The 26361-nt window shown below is 39.1% G+C and overlaps 1 protein-coding gene across 4 annotated transcripts in view; it reads left to right on the forward strand.

Annotated features, from left to right (window-relative positions):
- MACROD2 (mono-ADP ribosylhydrolase 2) overlaps positions 1-26361 on the forward strand; it is a 910189-nt gene that overhangs the window by 841194 nt on the left and 42634 nt on the right. For 3 of the 4 annotated variants that reach the window (XM_075035490.1, XM_075035491.1, XM_075035493.1), the window contains exons 11-13: positions 1462-1545; positions 13972-14034; positions 17453-17521. In XM_075035490.1, coding sequence (XP_074891591.1) covers positions 1462-1545; positions 13972-14034; positions 17453-17521 — 216 coding nt within the window. The remainder of the gene's footprint in view (positions 1-1461; positions 1546-13971; positions 14035-17452; positions 17522-26361) is intronic. The other variant, XM_075035492.1, reaches the window with a different exon arrangement.

Raw genomic sequence — 26361 nt, forward strand, 5'->3', positions numbered from 1 at the left:
CCCTTCCACAACTACATATAAAAGGCTAGTATCTACAGCTCTTAGCAGAGCCGAGTTCTTTATGAGAACTGGGCATCTGATCACTGAGAGCTGTTTAAAAATCCACTGACATATAGAATAGATGATTGTGTGGGGTGTGTATGACAGCAGAAGAGACGGGAGTTTTCAGAACACTTAAGCAATTTATAGTACACATGTAGATAGTTTTTTTCCCAGTTGCTAATTAGCTAATCTGTTTGAGGTAATACTATGATTCTTATTTTCTCACAGCACGGCAATAGGGGTAAATCAAGCAAGGTCATATGTCTTCCTAAATGTCCTGGTTACAAGTGGCCAAGGTTTCTTTCCAGCATGCACAAAAGTATTTTTTCTTTAGGCTTCTCCTTCACCCAAGCTGTCAGTTGGCCACAGGTAGTCAGGAGGTTTGACAGAAAGTCAAATGACAGAAAGTCATTTTCCTGTTGTGGTTGAATAGATTCAATAGGTGCAATGAATTGAGTTTTAATTGTCTGCCACTCTCTGCTTTCGTGGTTAAGCAACAGTGTTTGAAGAATGTTTTAATTAGTGAACCTGCTTGCATTAAATGTCTTAATTTACAAATACCTTTTATGATTAGTTCCCAGCTTGGCCTCCCTTTTGTGCTAACAGGCTTTCTGTGCTACCAGTTTTGTGCTATCATACCAAACAGTAATGTCATCCTTTAGGTTAAGGTGACAGGATATTTTTAAAATGTTGTAGCAAAAGTACATAGTTTTTAAAGTTTAACTAACAGATATTAAACGCTCTGATCTTCAGTCCCTACAAATAGGGGAGATCTTAAACTTAACGGGCCTCAGTTACTGTTTTTAGTTTGGAGGTTTTCCTTGTCCTCCATCATCCTGTTGCTCTCTAGCTAAAAGGTTGGAATGGATTTTTTCAACCAGAACATTTCTATCTCGTAAAGCTTTCATTTTCTTAACTTTACTTTGCTATCAGACTTGCTTCCCTACCTTTCATTTCATTACTAATTTCAGTCAATATTCATTTGTTACTGTGTTACAGCATTGAATGGAGAATTGAGCTGAGAGGGAAAAATCGTTTCATTCAGATTATTTCTCCGCAGTTCCATAATGCAGTATAATATATATTATGTTAAAAACTACAAATTAAAGCATTATTAAATTTTTTATTTCTGAAGAGATTAAAAGCTTCTGAAGAAGTACGTTGTTTTAGTATAAGCTGTCTTCACTGCTGTCATATGAAATTTAGGAAAAGTCCAGTCCAAGCTGAAAGACACCTATAATAACTTTTATAACAGATGATGCAGTAATTAATGTAAATAATAGAAAGATAGGCATCAGGTACTAAATGGAGTGCTGAGATAAAATGTACTCACAGTTGTGGTATCATGCATAGTAATATTTGATACAATAAAATAATTTCAAAATAATATGTCTTTTTTTTTTTTTTTAATGTTTAAAGAAGGATTGGAACAAAAAGGCCAGCCTCCATGTCCCACAAAGAGCAAAGCAGAGCAGCTTGAGGCCGTGCAAGATGATGCTGAAGGTAGGTGGTCTGATAGCTTTTCAGAGCTATTAATCAGTTTTGCATTTTGGGGGGAAAGGTTTACTCTGAATTCTTGGGAAGGAACTGGAAAGCTCTCATTTAAGAATGTTGTTTACACACACTTGGAAAGTTCCTTTTGGCCTAGATCATAAGATTGTAGTTCTTCTGAAGTGTATTTCATCTCAAGGTAGATTCAGAATTACAAATGCTATTTTTATGTGGTGGGTTACTGATTATTGCTGATACATAATGAGAAATTGTTGGCTGTTTTATTTCTAACCTGTTCTGACTTCATGTAATTAATAACACAAAATGTAAGGCATGTTGTGCAGGGCTTGGGTCATAGTCTTGTTAGTTAAGTTGTCCAGGTAAATCAGCTACCTGCTGCAAAACATGGAGCAATAAAATTCTTGCTTTCCTTTTCTACAAGAAATTTTTGCTGTATCTCTTTCCACTCCAGTTATGGTGTTTACACCATTATGCAGTGTATTACATCTATCCATGGTCAGAAGTCACAGGTGCTTAACTCTATGCCTATAGTTTTGTTCCTGTAAGAGTGCTTTCCTGCACTTGAGTCTTCACAGGACACCTTGTCCAGGTGTACAGAGGTAAATGTGGTCTATGTTGTTCTAAAATTGGATCAAAGTATCTTTTCTTAATCTGTATCTCATTGGGAGAGTTGTTAAAAAATGTTAACATCAAAGTCTTACTTTCAGAGTGCAGAGTTTCGCGTTGCTCTCCTGTGTGTGGAAGAGCAAAATGTCCCAATGCTGGAGAATTCCCCTTACATGAAATAGTTAAAAGGATGAACCTCAATCTTAAATCCATGACAGTTCCTTATCATGGATTCTCTTTGACCTCAAATGACACATTTGTTCCTCAAATGACACATCTTATTCTGCACCTCAACCAGTGGCTCCACGATCTTCACCATTTTGACCTAGTGCCGTGCATTCAGCTCCTAAAATATTCTGACTGGGGTATAGTGTGAGTCATAAAGGGCGGAAAAATGTTAACATCTATCACTTTAAGTAACTGCTAGTAACATCCTGTGACTAACATTGTGACTGGTTGTTAATGGCAAGTACTTAAAGCAATAGCTGTCATCGCCTGGAAGGTGTGGGGGGGACCCAAGAAATCTCATCCTGACGGGTCATCTTTCCTTTCATGCTGCACTAAACCCAGCTGAAATTAAAATACCAAATTTATGTTTGGATTAGAGAATTTGGTGATGACAAACCACATGTCAATTTGTATGCAGGTTAAACGGCATGTGGGATTGTGGTGTCATTTTCCATATTCCTAAATAAGCGAAACAATAATAGTTTTTGTGATATATTTTTATATAGAGTGTGGCTAAAATCTTTCATCGTATGAGTGTCTTTTTTTAAAAAAAGGGGGGGGGGAAGTGTTGGAAAACTGTAAGGTTTTCCTTCCATTGGAAAAATAACTGATGTTGTTCCACTATTTCTGTGGCTTACTAGATACAGTTTCCTAGTTTACTATGCCTGTCAATGTTTCGTGGTGACCTACAGTTCACTTTGTGGAGCACAAACAAATGCATTGGAAGGGTGAAGTAAATAGTATGGCAATAGAATGATTGCATTACCCTCGAGCTGCAAAATGCCTGAACTCCTTGAATTCGATGCTGTACAGTAGCTTTTGCTGATGCAAAATTGAGGCCTGTAACACATAATCACTGCTGCAGAATTTAATCTAGGCAGTGATGGAGTCGTCTTCTCCGTAGGCAGGAATCAGGCCTATAATGTCAAGGATTGAAAGTCTAAATTAGACTTGAGGGTTGTTGTGATGGGGTGGGTGGGGGGAGGTTATTAAAGTGTTTGCTGAGGGGGGCTGGGGAAGAAACCTGAATCAGATTTCTGTGGCGTTACCTGTGCCTCTGTTTTGAAGAGGAGTCAAGCAGTTGGGCTCCAGACACTGAATTCCTATAAAATTGCCGAGTGGCTAGAGTCTAATGTAACACACCTGTGAGCCATTTCCATTTAAGTAAATGGGATTTGCACACATTTGTCTGAGAATAGGATTTAGTTTCTGCTGTTCTAATTATTAGCTGTTGGTTTTGACTAATTAAAAGAACTTTTAATGGGGAGCCTTGAAGATTATGAAAGCTGTGAATCTGTGACATGAACCAGAACTACATGTCTGAGTAATTTTATTTAGGTAGGAGTTTGTCTTCACTTCCAAAAAGCTGCCTTTTTATTTTTTCCTTTTTCTTTTTTTAAAGAACTTCTGAGTAGCTAATGCATATAAACAGTCTCAAATAAAACACAATAAAGCCAAACTCTGCCTGAGGTCAACTTTGTTGAATTTTCCTCATGGTAAAACTGAAGTGCTTTGTGTTTAGCATATTTTAACTTTGGCATAGTTCACATGCTTTAGGTACCTCAGGTTTAAAAAAAAAAAAGGGGGGCAAACAAAAAAAAAAAACCCAACCCATAGCTTTTAGCAATAAAAGCAAGTCCAAAGATACTTACATTTAACTTAAGATATTATTTTACCCTTGGTAACATGACCAGATATAAAATATTTAACAAATATACACTGAGGCACAGGAAGAACCAGATATTTTTCCCTCTGCTTAGTTGTCAGTGTCCTTTTAGACTGAAGATGGGAATACAACTTGCTATTTTAACAGCCTCATGCATGCCCTTGTGGCAGTCTGTAAAAACTATTCCACTGAGTTCAGTAATATTTCTGCTCTAATATTTTTCTCCAGCACACTAAGCTGGTTCATTGGCTAGAGGTAATGGAGCAATATCTTTTCAGTGCATGTAAAAACCTCCACAGAAGATCAGGGAAAGTAGGCTCCTTCATTATTACCCTCTCTGCAATCAAGGAAAGTCAAATAAGTGCCTGTATGTAAGGAGCTTGTTTTGCAGTAAGCTAAAATAAACACTTGACATGCTAATGAAAGCAATTTTATACTGAACCTCTAAAGTATTAATGGTGTCTGTTATTATGCTATTAGATATAGTTCTCTGCCTTCAGACCACTGATAGAGAAAAGCAAGTGTGAACTGCATAGCAGATACTCCTGTCAATGGTTGTATTCAGTAGTTTTTCGTTGTAGCACAGGTTATTGTCTGGGGAAATGGATAGACTGGATACATGGAGAAACACTCTTTACTCCCAGGTTCCCTGCAGTATTTCAGGTTTGACATGTGCAAACATTCAGTATAATTTTCTTTTTTTGTTTTTCTACCCACCCCCCCACCCCCCAGGTCCTGGGAGAGTAAAATCAGCCAGTGATAATTTTGCCTTTCCCCTCCTGACTAGGTGTACTCAGTGATTGAGTGATTGTAAAGTCTCAGGTGAGAAAAATATGTTTGGCACTAAACAAAACTTAGCATGTCTTACTTCAATAGCTTCCTAACACAATCCTAAAGTAATTACATAGACAAAATGGCAGTACTTGTCACAGCATAGCAGCAATGAGTTAGCACAAATGCCACAGGTCACCTGTTCTCATCCTACTGATTGTCACCAAGCAAAAGCAAACAATTTTTATAAAAGTCTAACAAAACAAGAATTTAAAATGTTCCCTATTTCTCTTAGCTACCTGCCCAAATGTCCTCCTGTATGTACTGAATAGCAAAGTGTGTGCAACAGATTTTCTTGATACTGGGAAAAGGAAAACTGTTTGGCCTTTCCTTCCTTAGAGGATTTCTCAGATATAATATGGAGCCCGCCCAAGAGCTGCCCCATCCATTCTCACCATGGTCTGCAGGTGATCAATATTGTATCAAAGACAACTAATACATCTAATAACAGCAGCACAAATGCCTGATCTTTCTCCTCCTCCAGGAGAAAGATAATCAATCCATGCAGCAAAAGCCATTTCTGTGCCTCCTGAGGTCAGGATCTTCCTTGCCCTCCCTCGAGGGACAGAACTGGAGCTCTGCAAGTTGTCTTTCTCCAGCTTTTCTCATAAGCTTCTCCCAAAATGAATGACCAGATTCTTCCTGATAGATTGATAGGTTGTTGGTCTCATGCGATCACCTTAGCTGAGGTTCAGTGTATGTGCAAGGAGCTGGTCTGTTGGAATTGCTCGTCCGGGATGAACTTTGTCTGCTTCCTCTTCACTTGGTGGGGAAGAGAACAGTTTGATGGATAAGCCAGGCCAGGAAGGTCAAAATGAACACAAATCAGCTTTAAGATAGTGGGTAGAGTTGGTTCCTTTGCCTGATGGGGTCATCACAGTATCGACCCCTTGGCTTTCAAGGGCAACGTCAAATGTCTGAAATGTTGCTTGGCAGTGTCAGGAGTCCGAGGCTCACCAGCAGGCTCCTGCCTCACTCGGTGGATGCTCTGTCCATGAGAGATGTCAGTCTAGTGATTGGAGTAGACAGTAGAAATGAGGCAAAATGAAGTCACAACTTATCTCGACAACTCCTTGGTTCAGCATGTTACGGCGATTAGGTAGGATGCTCACCAAGAGGGAGACACCCTGGCTCCTCATCCCTTCTCCCAAAAAGTTTTTGTCCAATGACAAAAAGTGCATAGTCTTGGGACTAGAAAATAAAACTCATTTTATGGCTTAGTCCTTTAATTGTGAGATTAACGTAAGGCATCCCCTTCCTGGTTCTCCTTTATATACCACAAATTCTGCAGCTTTTCTGCTCTCCCTAGCTTCACAGAGAGGAATACAGTGTATGCAGCCACAGAAGTCAACAGTGCTTGGTTTGTGCTGCTTTCCTCTGAGGTGGGCTTACTCTTCCCTGGGGCTGGGGGGATGCATGCAACAGCTGCTGTGTTACCATTACACAATGATATTCAAAGCATCTTTTCTAAGGGCTTGCTAATACTATGCAGGCTTGATTGTCTCTCTCTTTAAGGTATGGATTAATATTAACTAGATTTGACTTATGATTATTTTTTAAATGTTCCTCGATTTATAGCAAGCAATTCTTTTATCATTTGAGAAATTGTATCTACATTTCTTCTTTGCATCCCACAGGGCAGTAATATTCTTCAGTAAGTTTCTGCTTCACTCATAATCTACTAAAAATGAACATCTAGACACATAATTATACTTCAAAAACACACACCCTCATATTCAGCCTTAAGAGTGCTGCTTCTTATTAAGATAGCTTAGAAGTTGCTGTATTCTTTTTGCCACCAAACCAAATCCTTAAATAAAATTTTAAATTAAGATAAAATACTACAGAATAAATTCCCTGGGAAGCATGTATATCAAACATGTCTGTGAAATGTTTCACCTTAATGCAGATTGGTTATAATTAAAGTGATGCTATTAACCCCTATGCACTTTGGTTGATATCTTCTCTTTTCACTTCTGTTTTGAAGTCCACCATCTGTCTTGACTGATTACAGCTCTCAGAATACTGGGTGATCACCTTCCAGTTAGCCAGGGGAAAAATAGGACGTTATCTGTATTTTTGTATTTGCTGTCTGAGCAAACCCTTCTTAGAAGATGCTTTTCATTGCTGAAGTGGCTTCTACTGTTTCATTCAATTTCTGTGCAGTGGCTACACAAGACAAGTTGGAAGATGCAGCTCATTTTGGCCTCCACAAGTGATGTGCAGTCCTGTTATGTTGACTATTTACCCATTTGGGTTTCTTTTAGCAGCCAAATTATGTGTGTGTAAACTGTACCAGGCAAACAGTTGCAATTCCTGTTTTCACACTAGATGCTTCAGAGTAGATTTTCTTTCTCCTGAGATGAGGTAAGGTGCAAAATACTAAGTTACTAAAGTGACTAATGCAGTGTTGTCAGAGGAAGATTATACACAGTGCAAAACAGCGTACCTGCAGAGGACTCATCTGTCAAGGAATTAATTTCTCACTTCTAACCATGATGTGAATAACAGTAAACCATCCTGATTGTTCAGGTCCAGTGCACAGGGTTAGTCCCTTAATTCTGAAATATTGATGCAAAATAGTGCATGTTTTGGTTCACGTTTTATGCTGGTTTTAACAAGTGTGATCTCCTGTGTGGCTTCCCCATCCATTTCTTCACTTCGTTACATTGCCACGCCACATGATTTTGTGACCTCTATGCAAAAAATTGAAATAGGTCTCCTGTTTTATTTTTTTTTGACTGTGGCTTGGAAAAGAAGCTGTGCAATCCTTAATGGTGTGTAGTTACACAGTCTCTTAGGCACACCAGGAAAGTATGAACGAATAGTAAATTGACATGGTAACGATAAAATTTGTGATCATATTGTGCACCTTCACATATGGGGTCCATTTCTTTCTCTGTCTCTTAGGTAGGACTGCCTGTAGGACTAGGAGTCAGGGCTCCTCCGTTCTGCTCTGAGTTCTGCCTCAGCCTGCTCTTCATGCATCAACTTACATGAGTGATTTCTGTCCACTTTTGTATCCTATGATAACAGTGGTAATACTTGTGCAGCACAGTGTGTGTATTTTTTGCATCAAAATGCCAGTTCTGTCTTTGTCCTCTGTACGGGCTGCATATGATGTCTAGGGTATGGTGTCCATATTCTGCTTATGCTGAACAGCTCAAGCTTCCACGTGATGTCTGCTTTCATTTGTTTTGAACAGAGTTGCAGATTGTCAGAAACAGTGATGATCAGCATCTTTGGCAATGAAATTTTAAATATCTCTTGCCAGGCACCTGTACTGCAAAATCTGAGTCACGCTTGTATGTCAGACAGAAGAATTATACCCAGTGAAAAACCAGCCTAGCACCACGTTCCCAGCAATGTTATGTATGAAGTGGGTTGGGACAAATTTGAGTGCTCATGTCTTCCAAGCACCTAATTTGATGCTGTAACTGTTGTCCCCTGGTTCTTCCCTAGCCAGGAAAAGGTATAATGAAACCGATTTACTTGCCTTGAGATCCATGGAGGAGTGAGGCAAGGGCAACATGCCTAGTGACTTCAGTGGGCTTTAGATTAGGCTCCTGTATTTCTCAGGATGTTAAATAGGTGAAATACAATAATGTTATTTTTAACCTCTGAGATAATCCCCACGAGCTACAGTTTTCTCATTCTTTTCCCACACTCCTTGACAATTCTTGACAAAATGCTGCATGAAAATGAAAACCTGTTATTTATTATGCTGACTACTTCGCTAGGCTGGGTGCATTGACATCAGCGCATTCAGGTCTGCATCTGCAGTGAGGGAAATTGTTGAAGCAGCACAGTGGGAAGAAGTCTCACAACTCCATTAAGCAATTACTGCAGATAACTCTTTACTAACCCTTCTTAAAATTTACCCCAAAGGGGTTATATACAAGTAGTGATTAAAACTGACCTAAATCTTAATTTAATTAAAAGAAATTAAAATGCAAACTGAAAATATTCAGTAACCTCAGGCCACCACCCTAATGATTCATTTTAATGCATTTGTAGTTCTACAATAATGGCCTTTGTGTGTATGTGCTTCCTGTTTTATGTCTGATATCATTTTGCCACTGGAATAGTCTGAAAATGGTTGCAGGCTGTGTGATCTTGAGTGTATATATGGATATACATGTGCTTTCTTCTCACATTTTAGGAGTTTCACTGAAGTCAGCTTATCTACTCATGTGTGCAGAATGTAACAGCTGTAAGATCAAGGCCTATATTTTTAATTTTCTCATTAATTAGTTTCCCTCTTATCCTAGAAGGACCTTCATATCATTAGTATGATTACTGTGGCAATATTTTTGTGCTGTAGAAAAGATAAGTCAAAACTGGCATCCTTTATCTGCCAGATCTTGGTTTGTATTTGCATTTGTCATAGAAGTATGGCCCAGCTTGAAGGCCAGACCGCAGGAGAGATGCATGGTCACTGGCCACCTGGAGAACCAGAGGATGCACCCAGACTTGCATGGCAAGAGCCATGCAGGGATGTAACAGGGTCAAACCTGGTGCTTGGGGATGTGGTACATCCACAGATATGTGGGAGTGGCAAACAAGATGTGAGCCTGAGGCATTGGCCCTCCTCTTTTATTTCTACTTCAGGAAGGAAGAGGTTGTTTGAAGGAACCTTACTCTGACTACATCCATAGTTGACACAATATGGATGATATAAGTACAGCTTTCTCAGTAGTGAAAACAATTTTTTTGTTAATAATGTCTGTGTTGGAGGGTAGAAGTTGGAGAGGGTAGACCGGTTTGTACTGTTCAAGTAGAATTTCTTCCTTTAACTAAAAACGTTATCTGCGATTCTGTTTTCTTCTGGAAAATGTCTTTTTTGCACCAGTTTTTGAGAGATCTTTTTGCACCAGTTTTTGAGACGCTGACTTTAGCCTCAGCTCTAAGTATGTTGCTGACTGCTTGTGAAGAAAGGTACTGCTGAAGAGGAGTAGGTGTATGAGCAAACCTGGCACTTATTCAGCTCTGAAATGGGAAGAGCCAAGAAGCCAGCAGGCTATTAATATTTTTGACTAGCTATGTTTGTTGCAAGAAGAGTGAAAGATCTGAAAAGCCATGTGCCTCCAGACTCTCGCAGAGAAAATGGGAAGAATTACTAAAACCTGCTCTGGTGCTGCTGCTGCTGAGAGTTTGTCCTCTGGACTTTCATAGGGATCTTGTCCCAGCCCTCTCCCACCTGACTGCTGGCTTGTTATTTATCATATCATCTGCTTCATTTGGGGGCTGCTACTGCAGCTGGCATATCACTGTGCATGCTAAATACCTCTCCTTAACATAAAGTGGGCAGGCACTCACAGAGTATCCGGTTTTCTAGTTTAGTTAGAAGTGCTGCTTGCTCTGCCAGCTTGCTGTGTGTGCAGATTGATCACTGTTTTGCCTGTTTTCTACCAAATATAAATGAGGGTATATATCAACTGGGGGGAATTTTCTTGCTGATCTCAAAGAAAAAGGCCAAGAGGACAGAGCAAGCCGCCTATCAGGCAGTAGTCAGCTTGGCGATGGAAAGCAAAATATATGGCCAGAAGTAGGTATTTTAGTGTGTGATGTGCTTATTTTGTTTGTATGGTGCTACTGTAATTCTCAAACTCCTGGTTTTTTTCAACTGACTGCCGTGCTGGGGAACAGGAACAGATGTTCCCATTTGTCTTTTGATGTAGTTCAAAATCATTTACATTTGGTGGCCTAAAATGACATGACATGCCGTTCACCACATTTTCTATCTCTTTTGGAGTGAGTGACAGATTGCTGTGATATTACTAGTATAATAGAAAAGCAGATATTGTGAGGACAGCTTTCACCTAAAGGAAATGCAATCACCAATTGCTGCAGTAGTGGAAAGAGAAGGATGGCAGATACTGTAGAAGCCATCCAGTGGAAAAGACGTTTTTATTATTAATAATGTCACGGGGAAGACTCAAGGGAAATGCACTGGATCTGGCTTTTCTGCCTGAAGAAAAGGAGAGCCGGGGGCGAATAAAAATATGATGAAAAATTGGCTTGCTACTCTTGTAAAATATATTTCCAGCTCTTTGCCTTGAGCATGTGCTACTTAAAGCCTTTCCATTTGCTCTGCACCCAACTGCAATGGAGAGCAATAATTACAGAAAGACTCTTCATCAGTAGAAGACATTCAGTGAGAGGCTCATTAGAAGGGTTTTTAAAAAACTGAAAAAAATGTTTGTCAGATGCTTTGGGATTAGTCACTTCTCCACCCTATAGTTTGCTTTCTTATCTGTGTATTCATACTCCACTTCCTCCCTTTCTCCTGAGATGAAGAGATTCTCCAGGCCAAGCAGAGCTTAACCCTTCCTTCTGCAAGTCATCTACTGGAGGATCACTTGTCCATTCCTGATTTTTTAACATTTCCTTTTCTCTAATTCTATTGAAGTCATTTGGCAGGCACAACACATACTTTCAATATGCTGATTGAGATTAATTTTCATGTCACGATCCAGTCAGTCTGTTGGACTGGGTCAGAGTACAAGAGGTGAAGCTTCTGCTTAAAGTCTTTTACATTTTTCTTTCTAATGGAACAAAATGAAGTGTTAGATGGAAAACATGTTGAGAATCCAATATACAGTGCTGTAATTATTGTTCTATTATACCAGTTTTAAACAGTGAATCTCCAGTGAAATTATAGACCTAGGGTTGACAAAATGTGCTTATGAATATGTGCTTTATCTGATAATCTGAAACCAGAAGATCATTTAAACTTTGTTTTGTAGTTCTAAGTTTGCTCTGAGTAAGTGACTTCAACAAGAGGTGTAGTCCCTTGGCAATAAACATGAATGAATCCTTGAAATACCTGGCTTTAGCCAAATAACTCATGGTTATAGTCATACTTGTTATAATGAATGTAGAAAAAGTATTGTCTAGAAATGTAATTTTATGTTGTGAATGCAGTGAGGTAAACACTGAAATGATTTTCAGTGATATATTGGTAGTTACCCTTTATGCCTGACCTGCTTTTTCTGAATGTAAAGTCCTTCTGTGCAAAGCAAAACATGTTGCACTTGGCCATAATGAAATACTTAATGCTCTGGCACTGCTTATTTCGCAGTGATGCAGTATTCTCTTTGGATCTGACCTAATGGTAAAGATTTTCCAAGTGTCACTGCACTGTTGCATTACAGGATTGTCTTGAACGTACTGTTCCTTTCTGCAGCTCCTGAGCTAGGTGACTTTATCCCTTTGAAACACGTCCTGGTGATGCAAAGGATGTGTTTTCCTGTATTTATTAATTGCTTGCTGCAAAGCTTGCAAAGTCCCAAGTCCATGTTTTAAAAGAAAAGGGGGAGGGAGAGAGAAAAGTTTATCTTCTAGTACAGCTAACTTCCTGTTTTGCATGCAGTTCTCCTGTTGTGCGTGGACAGGCAGAACACTGATTTTTGAAGAGAGCACTATTTGATTTCAAGGTGGGGAGGGAAAAAACCCAGCTAGTTTTATTAAGCCATTTTGGTCATCTATGTAATGCAATTTTTTACAGGTTAGAGCTCACTAATGTGCTAAGAAATCACTATAGCTAGTCATCCATTAAGGCTAGTAAAAATCGGTACAAAGAATTACCAAGCAGGTAGGATGCCCGAGTCCCCGCTGATGGCTATCAGCCGCTCCCTGCCCACGTCTCCCCACTCAGGTGGGGTGTCAAACTGCTGCTTCATCTCCGCTTATCCTGAGAGCAGCTCTGTGCAGGGTCAGCCTGGAAATACTTCTCCACTAGTCCCATCTGCTGGATGCCGGGATGTATTGCCTGCTGGAAAGAGGGAGAGCATTGTACCTCAGCCTTTAAATATTAGCTGAATGCAGTGTGCCACCAGATGCATGTTTGCTTCTGAAACACACACGCTTTCTCTAGTTTTCTTCCATCCACCTAATTGCTTTTGGGCTACTGCCGTTTTCTTCAACCATATGTTAAGTAAAAGCAAGGTGGAGGCGCAAGGAACTTTAACTGTATTGCTTTAGAGAAGCTGTAATCAGAAAAACCCAGGAGCCAGAAAGATCACAGCAAAAATTATGTATATCATTATCAAGCCATTTACAGGCCTGGGAATGAATTTCCTTTCTCCCAGTGTATATGTTCAGCAGTTAGTTTTCCAATGCCTCATTAAGGCTGGTACTCAGCTGTTCTTTCTGTCTATCTCGCCATGCTGGGAAAGAGGGAGTGTAGCCATTGCATCTGATCCAGCATGCTGCACTGCAGCCTCTATTATTATTATGAAGCTAAACCAGCCTTCTCCGTCATTGAAGATACAGACTTCCTGATAAATTTCTAATCGGGCCAAGCAAAGGTTAAGAGAGCTTGATCTCATGTCCATAGATGTTCCCTAGGGTATTACTTTTCTGGGTAGTAATTTGCTGTTTGCTACCTGCCTTCCAAAAGGGAGCTGGAGGGAAAAAAATGGATAATGAATGCAAATGCAAAGTAGTGGAGAAAACTGGGAATTAATATGAATGTAAAAAGGGGAACACTGCATTCAATCCTAGCAATCTTACTTTGGTTTATTTTGCTCTCTTCTTTGCAGTTGTTTGTGGTGCATTTTTATACTTTATGCTAAGTGGCGTTGTGCCTTTTGCTTTAAAATAAAATTTGGGCAATTCTCCCTCTCCTATTCTTACCTTCCATAGACATTAAAGTAGGTTCTGCACATTGGAAACATGGCCACTTCAAGGATCTTGTGGAAATGTTACTGGAGGAAAATAATCCTAGAAAAAATCTTTATAAAATACATAGACTAAGATCGAGCAACAGTTTCGTCTACTGCAGACAGTATTTAGAGGAACATACCTTTATTTGGTATACAGATATTTCCAGTGTGCCTACTGAGATAAAATCTTTAATCTAACCCCCCTTCCTCAGTTTGAGATGTGAAAATGTGACTGGTTTAAATGTAACTGGTTATGTTTGCAGGTTTTTTCAGTTTACCTTTGTATTTCTCCCCTTTTATCATGGCACCTTGCTGTAAATTAGCGGTTTGTGCTGAATTGGTTACAATTAATATTGCTGCTGCTGTTACCAATAAAAAGATATATCATAAATAATTTTTATAAGTTTTCCTTGATAGGTGGTAACCGCACAGAAGAAAAGCAAAACACTGAAGAAACCAAGGCCCAGAGCGGAGAAGCAGGTTTGTGCCGAGTTCCTTAAAGTACTTTCTTAGGTTTTATCCACCTTGGTGAATAATAACCTTAGTCAGTGCTATTGAAGGAGAATGTTTGTACATTTTCACCAGATTAGCTCAGGTCTTGAGCAATTCTCCCATTAGAGACCAAAACTCCATTCATTATGAATGAATGTATTGCAATGCAGGAATGCAGACTTCCCTCTTTAGCTTACCAGCTCTACATTCTCCCTTTAAGGTGGACTAACTCTAGCTAACCCTCTAACTAGAAAGAAATAATTTTCCCTCTGTCTACAACAGAGTAGCCCTCTGCATAGAATAGAAATGGGGGAAAAGGAAATTTGGAGAAGGAGGAAGCAGGCTTCTTTTGATCAAAACTGTACTTCTGATGATTTTAAAGGGTATTTTCAAGTTTTAATAAATTGTCCACACAAGTCTCAGGGGTTATGAAGATTTAAATCCATACAGAAAGATATTGCATATACTGCGAATGAATGTCAGAGTTCATGAGCAGTGGGTTTTGCAGATGGCATGCTTAGAAAGTATAGTGAGTTTCAATATTTTAAAATATAATGTCACTCTATGTTCCCAAGAGATTTTCTTTTTTTTTTTTCTGTTTATGGTTGTGTTTTTCATCCTACCCAACTCTGTTCAATGCAAAAGACAACTAGAATTAATCGGTTATCAAAAGAGCTGAAGTGACAATCAAAATATCTGCAAACCCCCTTATTTCTTAAGGATTTTTTAGTGTAGTATTACATGTAACACAATGTTTTTCTTGTTTGGTTGGGTTTTTTCTCATTGTAGTGGAGAATGTTGCCTACACATACTTAATCCAGAGAGCATGAATTGGTTTTCTTCAGAACTTCTTTTTTTTTTAAAATCAGAATTGAAGATTGTTTTCAATATGTGGAAGATTGAGCTGAAGAAGGCCAGCCAGTAAATGCAGCAAAAAAATTTAGAACGCCTAGATTCTGGACTTATCTTGACTTGTTTACTGCATTGTGGCTGTTTTCCAGATGAGGAGTTCACTTGATAAGGGTCCTTCTTTTTGTCCTATGCATTGGGCACTGCATATGTGGAAGTGCAGCATTTCTCTCTGCACTCCACAGGTCAGTCTTCTGCAGCTAGGTGTTAACAGCCAATGCTGTCCACAAGTGCTTGAAATCCTTCTGTGTTTCATGTTGTCTTTATCACCTCTTCTTTATGTCCTCACGTGGGGCAAACGGTAGGAGGTGAAGCCATAGGCACACAGTATTACAGAATAAAAAAGATTTCCATGGACCTCAGCAAACTTTGGACCTAGGGCCTTTATCCTCCCCAAGATAAGCATGCAGTACTATTTTGTAAGTGCTGGAGGACAACCACATTTCCTTTCCTGGGTTTTTCACTTTTATGCTAGTCATATTTTAAATAGGCGAAGGGGACCAGGAAGAAGGGAGAAATGAGTTACTCTGTCTGAATCTAGAGTCCATTTTGAATGTCTGACTAGGCAGGGGCAAATCTTTGCCCAAGCAATATTGAGCTTTTAACTGTACCAAATACTGCTTGGCTGTTAGCTTGCCTAAGAGCTAGTACTGCTAGGAGCTTCTAGCTCCGCCTGCAGAGTGCCTGTTAAACCCAGTTATACTACTGTCTACAGATGCCAAATACAGCCCATTGTGCTTGTCAGGTGTATGCACTCTGATGGGGTGTATTTCCCTGGTATTTTGATTTGCAAAACAGTTCAATTGAATGAGATACTTTTCATTTTTCCCAAGAGAATTAAGGAATATATACCTCTCTAAATTATTATTTTGCTACTGGAGATGTCTTAAAAGCATTGTGTTTTTCCCAAATCCATCATTATGACTTGCTATGTTACAAGCTGTCAGAGCTGGTTTATCAGAGCCATGATGTACATTCTTTTGCAATCTCATATTGGTAGTCATGTTTTGTTACTATCATGAAGACCATCAAAGAAAAGATCCCGACATTTTAGGTCCCAGATCCAGAAAATGTCATACTTTAGGAACATGTTTTAGGTACATGCCTAAAGATAGTGTTGTGCCTACACATAGTTCATGAATCACCTCCACAGCCACAGGCGCACAGTGTTACAGGAAAAAATTATTTGGCTTAACATTTATCCCTACGGGTTCACACAGTGACAAGAACAGAGAGGTGTACAATTACCTCGACTTACGTTCAGCTAATGAGTTGCTGCTGCTTTCCACTCAACTCCTTGTGGAGACAAAACATCATCAGGAACTTTTAGATTGTTGCTTCTGTGCCCTTTCTTAGCAGTAGGAAATGACCTGATTTTCCAAGATACACAGTTGTATGCCTAAAACGTTTCTAATCACTGTGAATGATCATGGTAAAGAGCAATCCCATCAAATGTTAAAGTTCTTACGTGTATTTTCTAAACCTTCATCTGAGTGTGACAAATCACAGGTCGTATACTTCAATATTAGGAAAGAAAATGTAGGAGAAAAAATAGACACTGTTTTCTTACTCAGTCCATTACATAAAGATTTATATATTCTTATTATAAAGTAGTGAAAAAGCCAGTTATAGTGTACAAAGACTGGCCTGAAATTTTTCAGCTATTACTGTGAGGGTTTTTTAAAGTCTGGCCTCCAGCCTATCATCAGTGAACTTCACAGTTAACACGTGGAAAAACAAAATGGCGGGTGCTTCAGAGGTCTTGTTTCAAGCTAGTTAAAAATACTCATTCACTACGTTAGGAAAAAGATTTTGTCAGAATCATCAGAAGCAAGTTTTTTGAAAGAAATCAAAGGCTAGAAATGAAAACAAAGGCTTATAAATGTTTTAGAACTATAAAAATTGCCAAGAAAAAGCAACAGTGAAAGTTAAAAAACTATAATAAATTCAGGTACTAGTTTTATCTGTTAACTACAATAGTTTTAACTGCATGCTCTACCATTAAAAAACTCAAGTCCAGAGATTTTCAGGGACTTGCTAAATTTCAGGCCTGATTCATGAAAGCTTTTATTTTCAGGAAAGCATTTGCATGTAATCATTTTGATTCCAATGGAATTCGTGGACATGATTAAAGTTAAGAATGGCTTAATCGTTTTTTTTCTCAAAATAGATGGATTAAATGAAAAAAGGAATCTCAAAGCAAATAGCAACACCAGCCTACCCATGAAACTGATAGCTGTTCCTCTCTCTCTATTATGAGAAATTGAAATATAGACTTGATCTGGCAGTATTGTAATGTAATTTTACCCCTGGCTTAGGGAAGACAATCAGACCAGTAATGGCCAGTGAATGCAATGTGAATGGATCGAAGCCCAGTAAATCAAATTCAGGCCTAGTATCTTGCCTCAATAAAGCGTAACACTTTTTTTCTAGTAAAGTGGTTCATCAGTTTACTATCTAATGAATAACTTCTCTTTCATTTCCTTGGTTCTTGTAGATGAGATGAAACCTTCAGCTGTACCCAGCCTGTCATCATCAGAAGAAGCAGAGCTGAGTGAGGATAAAGGTACAGATTATAAATGGTGTTTCAAAATATCCAGTCCCAAGAGGACATTTTATAAAGCCTTATTTTCCTTTGTTTGGAAATGACCAAAATCACAGTTAAACAATACAGAAATAGGTAATTGCTTAGATTTTCATTTACAAATGTCTTTGTAATGAAGTACTTGGCACCAGCTGTTGTGCTGGTAGGAGAGATGCTGTGAATTCCTAAATCCCCTTGTTATAGAGGTAATACTAAAATATCATACATGACATATCAGAAATAAGCCCAAAGCTTGGGCTCGTTGGGGCAACTCACAGGCGGAAACTTAAGCGTGCACATCTACCTCAGCAATATTAGCTCCCTATTTGGTGCTCTCCTGACAGGGAAAAAGAAAAACACAATAGCTATAAACACATCAAGAGGAGACAGGAGGAGATGAAGTCATAATTGAGAGGGAGAAAGCAATGTTTATCTTGTGCAGACTGTGCTGGGCACTCAGATCATTTAGTTTGTGATAAATATTTAAAAGTGTCAGAGGGCCAAATGACAGGGAGTTTAGGAAACAAGAAAGAGAGATGATCTCATTTAAATGTTTCAAGCTGAGATTTTTCCTGTGGAGTTGTTGGTTTGCAGATAGGAACCAGTGCACAGACATACTGGTTTTGATACTCTTATGATATCATGCTATTAATTGCTTGTGCCAGTCTATGGTTTTTGGCATTTTTGTGGGGGTACGTCAGGAAAAAGCGTGGGTGATTTACAAAATGTTCGCTACTGGTAATTCAAAACAGGAGTTATGCTATCTATAATAAATACAGTCCATCAGTACAGGCTTCAAGGAAGACTAATAGAAAGTTTTAATGCATTTTACTGAGATAACATAATTATTAACGTCCATTAACTTATTTATTTTTAAAGATTTAATGTTTAATTCAGCATCGCTGCTTGACTTCTCGTTTTTCTAGATAAGTGTGACAGGGTGTGAGATTTTGCCCTTTTGTTCTGAAGACACATGCTAGAGAGCCCACATACTTACCTGATTATGAGTTCAAAGCCTTATGCAGGTTGATTTAAGTGCTCTCTTAACTGATTGATTGATCCTGCAGGGAAAAAAACCCATAAACCCTTGCTGGAGCCTGGCTTTTGCTTTTGATATCTTCACAGATTGAAGTCGTGGCAAGGCTAGTACAAGGCAGAAATAGTGATAGATTCAGCCCCAGCATAGCTGGTGATTGCCTGCCATTCATTTCTCTTTTTTTGCTGACATTTGGCCTGTTTATGTATCCTGTATCTATAAGATCCCCCATCAGGTGTGTTTTTTATGTTTCGTAATGTGAGGGTCATGGTGAGGCTTTGGAGGTTTTTATTTTGCTGTCTGCAGTCTTACTGAAGATCCCAACATTTTGGTATTGCTTTGAGTGCTTGTTCCTGACTATGAAGCCAGTGTCTTCTGATACGCTTTTCAGTGACCATCTCAATGTGTAACCACTCCATTTTTTTGACCCATTGTATTAGTTGTCTCTTCTCAGGAAAGTAGCCATCTTAGTGGTGTAAGTCTCACTTTATCTATAATATGCTAAGAGTATAGTGTTTTCCTCTTCTCTTGAGAGGTTGACAGAAGAGACAGTGCCCTGAGAAATCCAAAGGGCAGTTTCTCTTTGATGTCCAACCTCTCCTCAAAAGATGGGTAGCATCTGGTAGGGGAAAAGGAGTAAGACAGACTTTCCTCCATATATTTTGTTTGTAAGTCTTACAACTAGAAAAAAGGAATGGTGGGGAAAAGAACATGTTTTGGGATTTGCTTGCTAGTTTTTTAAATGTAACCAAGAATATTGAACGATGAGGCCACCACATCCACCAGGCCATGGTTTTCATCCTTATTTCCATTAGTAGATTTTAAACTTTTCAGATTTTAGCTTTTGAGTCATTTTAAAATGAATACTAGTGTTACAAAAAACTTGCTACCGCTTGGGAAATGGCACTTTTACAAAATCCTGGCATTTCTGAAAACACCTGCTGCTTCTGAAATAAATTTCAGCCTTCAAATTATTTGCCCACTGAGTTAACACAGCTAAAACCTGCCAGGTTCTGGAACATACTCATTTCTGTAGTTTATCTTCAACTAAATGAAGTGGATGTAAAGCATTTAAAGAAATTATGTTTTTCCAGTCCTTTCACCTAATTACTGTGAAAGGAGATTTGTGGCAAGTCAGCCTAGGCTACATATTCCCAAAATGCATAGTTTAAACCACTCAAAATAGGAGGTTTCCAAGCCTGCTATGGAAGTATAGCAGTCTTTAAAATGTCAGTTCTTGTGAGCGTACCAAAAAAAGTATTTTGACTCCAGTTAGAGTTGAGACTAGTAGTTTTTCTGCTTTTTTTTTCTCATATTTCTGGGTTTAGAATATAGCAAACACATTGAAACAGTTATTTATTGCTCTAAAATGTGGTGATATTCAAAACAGAGCACATGCATCTCTGCTACCATTGAAGTTCTAGTATTTTTGTTTTACCTGAGTCATCTTTATCAGATTTCTTCAAAGTAAAAGGGGAAGAATGGGAACATAAAAGAGGATGTTTCGTGATAAGTGCATGGAACAACGCAGGAATCATGTTTTGCGGGGCTCCAATTAAAATGAAAAACCTACTGTGAGATTACAAATCTCATATGAATGTGAAAGTATATCTCTTCTGTTAGTCACAATAGAAGAGACACTGTCCAGAAAAAAAAGTCCACATGGGCCCAGTTTGCATGTGGCCTTTGAGCAGACTGAGTTTTTTGAGTGCTCTGTCTGTCCTCAGAAAAAAAAGCAGCAGAACAGTCATATTGCAAGAATATCAAGATATTTGATGTTATGCTGTGGAGGTATCCTCTTTTTCCACTCTGTGCTGAGTTTCTATTTCCACTGTCTGGAAATACCGCAGAGAAATGTTGCAATTTTACCCTTGAAAACTTGCATGCATAGCTATTAGCTCTTGGGGAGAGAGCTGACATCTCAAGGCAGCACCTTTGTAGCGCTTCATTACTGTGCATATGGAAGTAGATCCTTTATACACAGCATATTTCAAGTTAGAGATGCTTCCCTTTATGAAGTATAAGGGCAGAACAAAGTGATTAAAGTCATTAATGTTTATGCAGCAGATAAAACACGTATCAGACAGGCTGCATTCAGTCTAGTATGCCTGTCCATACAAGATTGTGCTGGGACTGCAAACTCATTTTAAATGGACAATACTGTATATAGCTGTGAATTCGTTTGAACCTGTGATTTCTTTTTGTGAAAAGAGTATGTGTGTGTGTGAGAGAGAGAGAGTTCTGCATCTCCATCTGAAGTTACCTGTCCTACCAATTACTGTGTAACCTGATTTAATGATAGGGCTTTCTGGTAGAAAAATGAAAAAAGGAACGGGCTTTAGTACAGGTGAAGAATGAACTTCCCATTATGCAATCATGGCAAAGTTTCTGTGCACAATACGCTGATCTTAATTCATTAGCACTTGATAAGAACCGAATTTTCATTTGAAGGTCAACTAAATTAAATCATATGCTAATTAATTTTAAAAATAAAGTAGTGATTAATTATTTCCAGGTGTTCACCAAAGTCTGTGCTCCTGTGGGAGTGCCATTTAAAGCAAGTCACTATTTTTCTACATTCTCTGAAATGGATTCAGATTCAGTCAGCTGGAGGGCTTATGTTGTCAGAAACAGAATTAGGTATATGCCTTGGCTAGGGCTTAGCCCTAAAAACTCACTTTGTGCAACCCAGAAGCCTGTAAGTATCCTCACTGTAAAACATAATGGATATAAAATTCTTGTTTGGCCAGCTGTAGTTCTCACCATGGAAAAATCTTGATGTCCTAAAGACATAAATGATTGAGAAGGGATAAACTGAAAGATAGAGCATTTCAAATGCAGGGGACCTGTGCAAATGGATGTAAATTAGACATTGATAAGTGGGTGAAAAAGATTGACTGAAAAGCCAATATGTTCAAAAAGAGGTGTTTAAAATCAGCTCTTAAGTATATATTAAGACATTTAAATGAACGACCTGATTTTCAGAAGTGCTGAGTGCTCAGCAGCTACCAATGAAATGTTTTTACTTCACCCTTGGGCTATGATTAGACCTGGAAAATTTCAGTCTGAAAAATTTCAATTATAGGTAACTGAAAAAGAACCTTTTTAATGGAAGAGTTTTGACACCCCCAACCACAGCTGTGGCTCTGCATGCCAGCCACAGTGATAGCATTTTTCTCTTCCTTGGTTAGAAGCTAAATGGTGTGGTTTGGTTTTTTTTAACCCATGTACATAACAATCACCATCCAACCAAGCGCCTATTCTCCTAACACCCTCCATAATGGCCACTTTGAGCTGTACATAATGTGGGTTATTCACTTTTCCTTTTAATCTGACCTATCTGTGCCATTGCGCATCCAGATGGGGTCCAGCCCATAAAATACTTGAGGTATTTCTGCTCTAGCCTTCACCAGTACAGGCAGCCACCACAGCTAACACTAATCTACTTAGCTGGTTTATTTAGATCCTACTTATTTTTAAATATTAGCTGACCTGGAGCCATCCAGCTGTGCTCCTGTCAGTCCGATGCGAGCACCTTACTCCTTCCATCTGTCCCCCTCAACCCTTACCTTCAGCAGTGTGGCATCTTCTCCTGGGAAGGGTCTAACTGAGGTGGCCAGGTTTTTCTCAGTTTTCTCCTTTCCCAGTGCCCTGTTCAACAGGCCCTGCCCCTGACGGCAGCAGTAGGATGCCCACGGTTATCGTACCAGCTGTGCCTGAGATTTCTGTTGTGGACAGAAGGTGAGGTTAGAGGAGATGCTCTTCTGTCAGCTTGAAGCATGAGCAGGTGGGAGCATTACTCCATGGACCCCACCTGTGGAGATGAACTGCCTGGTCTGTTACCTGAACACTTGCAGAAATATCTCTACAGGTTGTTCCACCTAAAAAGGTCTGTTTTACCAAGCCATATAAACTTGGGCTCCAATAAATCTAATCTGTCATAAAGATAGATTAAAATGAAATCTTGGTGGATATAAAAATAACATTTTAAAGTCAAAGCTCAAGAATATCCCCCTAACTTCTCATAAATCACCATTTTATAGTACTTAATTTTATCACATTTTTCTCGGTTTATGAGGCAAAAGAATACCCTAATCATGTGGCAGCCTCCATGCACACCATTACCTGTAATTTTAGACGCCTGCTTGATTTCTTTCACTCTGGAAATATTCCAGTCATTTTTCACAGTATCATGCTTAAAAAATAAAATGCACTGAACCTGTTTCTTTCATAATGACCAGCTTTTTCCCTCTTTAATCTTCTTACAGCTTCCTAAAACATGGTGATTTATCTATGCTGTGTGCAGGACCCAGGTGTGTTGCACATTAGAAACAACTCAGTAAATAAGCCACACAGAGAGTAGCTGGAGAAGTGAATTTTAAAAGATCATTAAAACCACTTAACATTCAGATCTTACCATTTCTCCTCTTCCTTAGCATTTGCAAAATTTTGTTTGAGCAGCGTTGCTTTATACAGTCAAAAAAAATATGAATGGCATGGAAAAGCATGGGGGTTTATGCAGCATTTAGACGAAATAGTGTCTGATTATTGGCAGGAAGGGTAGGATTGATAGTTTATTGCAAGCTACATGGTTTTCTTGGAGCTGAATTCAACATATGGCTGATATATTGGAACAGTGAATATACTTGGGGAGTATTCTGATCGGCTTACTTAAAGTCCAGATACTTACTTCATGGGTTGTTAAAGGTTGGGGCTAATTCCCAGGTGCATTCAACCATGCAGCCCCATGAGACAGTTGTTTCAATACAATGGAGGGGTGCAAAGCCAAGCGTCCCTGATGTGGACACTGTCACTGCAGCTACCAAGTAAAAGCAGGTTTGAAGGATCCAAGGCACGCTCAGACTTCAATAAGCACTTCAATGCTTGATGTGCAGTAGATAAAAGTGGCCTATCTTTGGTTCATTGATGTCCTTAAGTGTTGTGTTTGGTTCATTCATGTGTGATCAATGATTACATTAGGAACTGTGCTCCAGTGTAGTATCAGAAACACTGATTATTTTCAGTCCTGCCTGGAGGAATGTTAACCTTTACAGTCCCAATTTATGGTTACCCAAGGTAAATAGTGCCCAGCGTGTGTTACCAAAAAACTAAGCATACTGTGCTGCAAAATAGTATCCTGGCTCGGATTCTCTGGTACGACTTAACAGATAAGTAGCAGTCTTAGGAGAAGACTAACACTGCTTTATGCCATTTAAAAAATCAGAGTTAGTTCCCTAGCCAATTAGAGATGAACAAAGGCTTTGGGGATGGCCAGAGCTTTTGCAGACCCTGGAATCGTTTAGGACTGTGATACTGGCTTCTGCCCAGTTGCATAAGGCTCCAAAGGGCTAAGTGATCACAGGGGACCAGCTGAGCCCAAGCAATACCACTACCCTGCTGAAAACTTGCATGCAGAAAGTAGTATATCATCAGCATTTGTGGGATTCCCACCACTGCTTGCCAGCTGAAATGGAGGTGGCACCCTGGCCTTGTATCCGATTTGGGAACAGCTTTTATTGACTGGTGCATTTGGTCTTACACTTTCACTCTTGCTTGGCTCAGATTTTCTTCATAAAAATGTGTTTATTCCTTTATTTTATTCTTGTTAATCCTAAAAGTAAATCTATCTTTGGACATTTTGGCTTGAATATTTGATCTAATATTGGCATTTGAAAAGAAGAAATCTTTGACATGGTCTTGACCTTAAAAATTTTGAAACTCAGTATCTGCGTACTAATGCAAAGACTGATTTCTACTGCTGAAATAAGAGCAGTGGACTCTTACAGCTAGGCTGTAACTCCTGACCATGTTCTGCTCTTTTCAGAAACATGCTTTACAAAAAATAACTTGTGCAACATTGTCATTGTGTATTGCCTGGGATAATTTGGAATTCTGTGCAATTAAATTGCTTTCTTGAACTCGGAACAATTATAAAACTGTTTATGATAAAAATGGAAGCTTAACACAAAATTACAGTCCTGTAAGAATAAACTGTTCAGAGCCAGCTATGGTAATGTGTGAAGGTGTGCCAAATAGCATAGGTGGTCTCTAGCCGTGGTGCCTAATGCTGGCACTCAGCACAGCTGCGGGGTCAGACTGCCAGCTGTGCCAAAGTGTGGGAGTAGCGACAACTCCCCACGCTGTGTGATAACTGTAGTTTGCCATAAGCTATGTGATGCTCCACGACAAACAGCAGTGTGATGGGGCACATACATCAGCCAAGCACGAGGCTCCTTAAACTCCATTTGTTATTATTGACCAAAGCGCGTAATTGTTCCTCTGATGCTGGGGATTGATTTTTGCATGAAATTGGAGTCATTCCTCATTCTGGGAGAAAAGGTGGCACCTGTGAACTGAGATTAAAGGCACAGGTCTTGGACTATGAACTACTGTGCAATACGTGTAGGATAAGATAGCTCTAAGGGTCTGATGGGACAGAGCCACGTGCATCTCTCCCACCCGTAGTAGGTAATATCACAGTTTATCATTACTTTTGGCTGTTAGAAGGGCTGCATGGTAATTAAGTCAGAGGACTTCTGATTCCAGCTTCGTCAGTACAGTTCTTTTTACAAACTTGCAACAAAATCATACAGAAAAAGATTATATTAAATTAGGATATGGGGCTACAGGTGGTACAGATCTTGGCTTGTTTGATATCCTGAAAGCTTTGTCAAAAACTTAAGCAAAGGCAGAATTTCACTCAATGGGTTTAAAGTTTGCTTGAAAAATTCCCTACAGATTTTTAGTGCCATTCCTATTTATACCAAGGGGTCCTTCAACTTGCTTTTTGATTAAACTTGAAATCTGATGAATTTCTCATTTATTTTTGCTCTGATTTGGGCTGATAGGGTAATCCCTTGTAACTCATAGCACAATGTGGTACCCTAGTATGAAAGGCCAGTGCAGTGGTCCAGCTGATAGTGGTGAGTAGTGTTTTAAGTCCACGGTAGGGTGAAAAAAAGTGCACCAAGGGCAAATTTTAGTAAATTGTACATCAGTGAGATATTCTGCTTTCAAACTTGGATTTATAAACTTATTGTCATGCCATGAAAGAAGTAAGAAGCTGTGCAGGTAATTAAATATTTGCCTTGGGGGATTATTTGCAGTTAATTAAAGCCACACACTTTCATTGCATACCTTTTCTACAGATTATTAAATTTGGATCAGATGTTAACAACCGAGCTTTCCCACTTATCCGTCAGAGATTATTCTTGGCAAGTTTCAGGAACAGAGTTTTACAGGGGCATCCTTTGGTATATTGTAAGATTTGCTCTGCTATATTGTAGAAAGAGACCTTGCAGCAGTAGAGCCATAACAGGACTGTCATAGCATAATTTAGTATCATGCACCATAGATCTTTTGGCACTATTACTTAAGGTTTCCATCTAGAAGCATTTCAGAAAATGTTTCACTCTGGAACACAAATACCGATTATCTGTTACTGTTGTTATGACCTCAAGTGTACTTACCCGTGTAGTTTGCAGAATTGTCCAGTTAATCAGCGGTGTTTTTTTAACAAGATTCAAACAGAGCTCCTTATCCAGTGAAAGCTGTGTTATGCAGATGAGCAGAATTAAAATGGGTGGCTGTGTTGCTGTGATTTCCTGACTGTGGTGGAATAATGCATTTCTCCATCCCCATGCAAAAACTAAGGAGTGGCTGTTGTCAGAACATTCGACACAACAAAATAATGCCCTGTGTTTATGAAGACTGCAGATAGGATAGCGATTGGACTTACATCGTCTAATTTAAACCTCACTGTGCCACTGGTTCAAGGTACAGCTTT

Source organism: Buteo buteo, chromosome 9 (assembly GCF_964188355.1).
Source record: "Buteo buteo chromosome 9, bButBut1.hap1.1, whole genome shotgun sequence".
Taxonomy (NCBI): Eukaryota; Metazoa; Chordata; class Aves; order Accipitriformes; family Accipitridae; genus Buteo; species Buteo buteo.